This window comes from Meleagris gallopavo, chromosome 16 (assembly GCF_000146605.3).
Source record: "Meleagris gallopavo isolate NT-WF06-2002-E0010 breed Aviagen turkey brand Nicholas breeding stock chromosome 16, Turkey_5.1, whole genome shotgun sequence".
In the NCBI taxonomy this organism is placed as follows: Eukaryota; Metazoa; Chordata; class Aves; order Galliformes; family Phasianidae; genus Meleagris; species Meleagris gallopavo.
Genome location: NC_015026.2, coordinates 13,478,554 through 13,482,262, shown reverse-complemented (window position 1 = coordinate 13,482,262; position 3,709 = coordinate 13,478,554). Strand labels below are relative to the sequence as shown.

The 3,709-nt window shown below is 48.4% G+C and overlaps 2 protein-coding genes across 2 annotated transcripts in view; both read left to right on the top strand.

The window, feature by feature from the left end:
• Window positions 1–3,709, top strand: part of LOC109370169 (zinc finger CCCH domain-containing protein 11A-like) — a 129,935-nt gene that overhangs the window by 120,023 nt on the left and 6,203 nt on the right. The window lies entirely within an intron of this gene.
• LOC104913505 (zinc finger CCCH domain-containing protein 11A-like) lies at window positions 7–3,695 on the top strand. Its single transcript, XM_031555764.1, has 8 exons — window positions 7–435; window positions 640–759; window positions 878–1,001; window positions 1,346–1,432; window positions 1,521–1,622; window positions 1,939–2,078; window positions 2,628–2,695; window positions 3,205–3,695. Exons 1-8 carry the CDS (start codon window positions 382–384, stop codon window positions 3,461–3,463), a joined length of 954 nt encoding a protein of 317 aa, XP_031411624.1. The 5' UTR covers window positions 7–381; the 3' UTR covers window positions 3,464–3,695.

Genomic DNA, 3,709 nt, shown 5'->3' with positions numbered 1-3,709 from the left:
TGCAGCTGCAGCAAGAGGAGAAGATGAAGGGAGTCTTTTTCATGTCAGGAACGCAAAATGTGTGCTGCAGGGTATATAACTGGTGATGAGATGGAGGACAGTACTTGCTGGGAGAAGCCGTGGCAGTTAGACACAAGTTGGATCTAGACTTGGCACAGTTCTTGCAGCCAGCTGCTTCCGAGACTCCTCGAGAGTCTACACAGCATAAAGGAAGAAAGCTGGGAAAATGCTTCTTCCTCATGATTCTTCCCTTGTTGACTCTTTCCTTAGGGTTCCAATCTGAAAGGTGAGCTTGGGGATCCAAGCAGTCCAAGAGTGCAGCCGGCTCTTTCCAAGAGCGGGGAATTCCTTTGGAGAGGAACTTGCTCTAAGAAGTTCCCCATGCCTCAGAAAGGAGTCGACTGCTACTTTTATTTCTACTCCATCTGCTTTAAGGTATGGTTGGGTTTCTTTTGCCTGGATTTTCTTCCCTTTCCTCACTTCTAAGAGGAAGGGGTGGAGCAGGGGGAGACCTGCTGGTGATGCGTTACCTTCATCAGCAGTGGGATTGTGCGCTCGCTGCTAACAACCTGGGTTGACAGCACGGACACGTTTCAGGCTGTACTCTTATTTTCCTGTGTGGTTTCCTTTTGCTTGCAGGGAGACAGCTGTGCCTTCCGCCACTGTGAAGCGGCTCTGGGAAGTGAACAAGTCTGCAGACAGTGGATGGAGGGTCGCTGTTCCAGCAGCGACTGCAAGTTCAGACATATGAAAATTGATGTGAGTGTTTGCCTAAAGATGAGCTCTCCACTTCTCTCAGGCACGACCTGGAGCGCTGCATCTCTTTGCAAATCTCATCTGCCTGTTTCCGTGACCCTTCCTTCCTTTCTCTCTTCAGAAGAAGCGCAGTGAGATTCCCTGCTATTGGGAGAATCAGCCGGGAGGCTGTCAGAAAGCCCACTGCCCTTTTCTTCACCAGAAGGAACGCGGTGGGAACGCACCGACCGTACCACCAAGCAACGGTGAGTTCCTGGTGGCATGAAGCATCAGGAAAGACTTAATTATGAATATTACTTCTGAGCGGGTGCAGGATGTCAGGTAACCATTCATTGGGGAGGGCAGGGAAGAGTCCTGATAAGTGAAATATTGGCTTGCATTTTGGCTGTCAAAATAGGGGTGGATTTTTTTCTGGAGAGAGGTAAATGCATTGCAGGTCTGTGCTGACTGCAGAAATGGCACAACATTTGAGCAGGGGAAAGGCAAATGTAAGAAACTATGCTTGAATGTTGGAAGCTTGTGGCTGACTGTGCTGAAACCTTCCTCCAAAGAGATGCTCTTCAATTATTTCTTGTCTTCTTTCTGCCAGAAGCTGACACGAGTGGCCTTCCTCTCAACAGCGGCCTTGCAGAAAGTCTGGGGAACCAGACAGAGGTTGAGAAGGCACCAGAGAGAGGTACAGATACTGAACAGGCATCTGGGTTGGATGCGCTGTCTTTCTCCTCAGATTTTCTGATTGTTCTCTCCTGGACTGTTCTCTGCAGTTGACATCCCAGCTTCCTCCCACGGCCCGGCTGCGCAAAAACGCAAGCGATGCGACGAGAAGGGCAAAGCAAGGGAATTGCCTTGCAAGAAAAGAGTCAAGGGTGAGCACAAGCAGCTTGTTACAGTGCCTCAGCACAGTAATGCTGTCACTTAGCATTGTTCTGTGTCAGAGTTTTCCCTGCCCTGGACTATTACCGAGTGCAGCTCTTGGGTTTCTTTGTTCCTTTTGATGCGTTGTTGGTAGACAGAGATGACTGTGTGGAAAACATTGCTGAGAATCCTGGACATGGCAATGTAATTCCGCTGGTCAAATGTACTTAACTTTGTTGTGAGTTGGGTTGTGGGAATGATACGAGAACGTGGATTTCTCTTGAGGCACAGCAAGAATGGATCAGCAATCTCTTCCTTTTACTTCAGGTGGACGCAAGGTGAAAATGAGGGCTATTGATTGGAAAGCCACCTTCCCCAAAAAGCAGAGACAGAAACGAAAAGCAGCAGAGATGCAACCATCTGCTGCTGAGGACACCGATGAGCCCCCAGCCAGAAAACTACCAATGGTAAGAACAGCGGCAACAGCAGTAGTGCATAAGGAAGGTTTACATTGCTCTTGTAGTGATGGTAGAAATTTCAAATGTTCTACAGCTTTACTGTTTCCTTTGAAGGCAGCAGATGTCTCACAGGGTACTTGTGGAAAACTTCTATTTTGATTAGATGCAGAGCAATGATTATGTAAGATTCTGTGATTCTACAATTCTCAGATTGCTCTGTGGTGTGAAGGATTTTGTCCATGAATGCTGTGCTGTTAAAAACACCCAAGGTCACTTGTAACCTTCAAGAGAACCCTTTCTTCAGGAGCCGCGTGCTTCTGTATTTGGGATCAGGCTCAGCAGCGCCCAGGGAAGGGAGGAGGAGTCCTCAGAGATCATCCAGTGTTCTACCTGTCCTGCTGTGGCCAGGGTTGCCAGCCATGAGATCCAACTGCCTGGAAACCCATCCAGCCTGGCCTTGAGTGCCTCCAGGGATGGGGCATCCACAACTTCCCTGGGAAAAGAAGCTACTTCGGAAGCTTTGACCCGTGCATCATACACTGTCTTGTTTCTTCCTAGGCCATCGTTTCAGCCCTGCCTGGGGACAGCCTGGTGACCATTCCTGCAGTCAAAACACCTCCAAGCAGGTGATGACCACAACTTGCTCTTCATCAGTGCCATTTTTACATTAGACATAAGTTCTTTTGCATTAGGGGACAGATGGGGTGTTTGAGATGTGCCGTGGCATAATCCAACAAAGGAAGAGGTCATCTGCAATAATTTTAATTGCACACTCAAAATCTCTGCACAGCGTGTCATGAGGAAAAGTAACTCAGTCAGTGAACAGGTTTATGCAGAGGATGACTTCTTCACATATTTACAGTCAAATAATGAGGCTGGCGATGTGTTTCTGCTACAAAACCTGGCCCCTGTTGGCTAGGCTCAAACTGCTCTGTCTGTCCAGATCAGCTCCCACTACGAGCAATGTGCCTGCTGGTATCTTGCACTCTAAAGGCAGCCGCAGGTTAACTGAATCGCCATCCCTGTGTGAGTGTGAGGTGTGGGAGGGTTAACCACAGACCTCAGAGCTGGTTGCTGAAGCGTATCTCAGTTAGAAATGTCAGGTACTGACTGTTCTCTTCCTTGTTCTCCCCAGTCTGGAACTGCTTCCGGGAAGCCAGGCAGACTCCGTGGCAGACTCTGTGAGGAATGCCTCACAAGAAGCAGATCAGATGCAGCAGCTGAGCTGCACAGAGGCGGGGAAAGCGCTCGTCTCAGAGGATGATGACATCGAAAACTTAATGCTGGAAATCATAGGAGATGAATTGGAAGGAGAAATTGATGTGGACAGTGAGAACGATGTGGATGAGCTCCTTCAGGAACTGTCTGAGATCATTGACAGTGTAACACCATAGACTGATTGTATATTTTAAAACAAACAACAACAAACAACAATTAAAACCAACCCTATTCCTTTTCAACCCTGTTTCTTTTCTTTCTTACACTGTGGGGACACTTTTCCTGAAACTGCAATGAGTCTTAAAGCAAACTGGCAGAAATCAGCAGTGCCTGCATTCTGTTCTCCTGATTTCCCTGCTGGTCTGAGTTCAGAGGCCGTGCACCCACTCCCCAGCTCTGGGTGGCTGCCTTCAGCATCAAGG

What these genes read in the sequence shown, in the direction of transcription:
- LOC104913505 (XM_031555764.1), top strand. Translation starts at nt 382, where the DNA reads ATGCCTCAGAAAGGAGTCGACTGCTACTTTTATTTCTACTCCATCTGC. An exon ending in TTGCAAGAAAAGAGTCAAGG is followed by an intron (nt 1,623 to 1,938) that starts GTGAGCACAAGC and finishes CTTTTACTTCAG; the next exon opens with GTGGACGCAAGGTGAAAATG. An exon ending in CAGCCAGAAAACTACCAATG is followed by an intron (nt 2,079 to 2,627) that starts GTAAGAACAGCG and finishes GTTTCTTCCTAG; the next exon opens with GCCATCGTTTCAGCCCTGCC.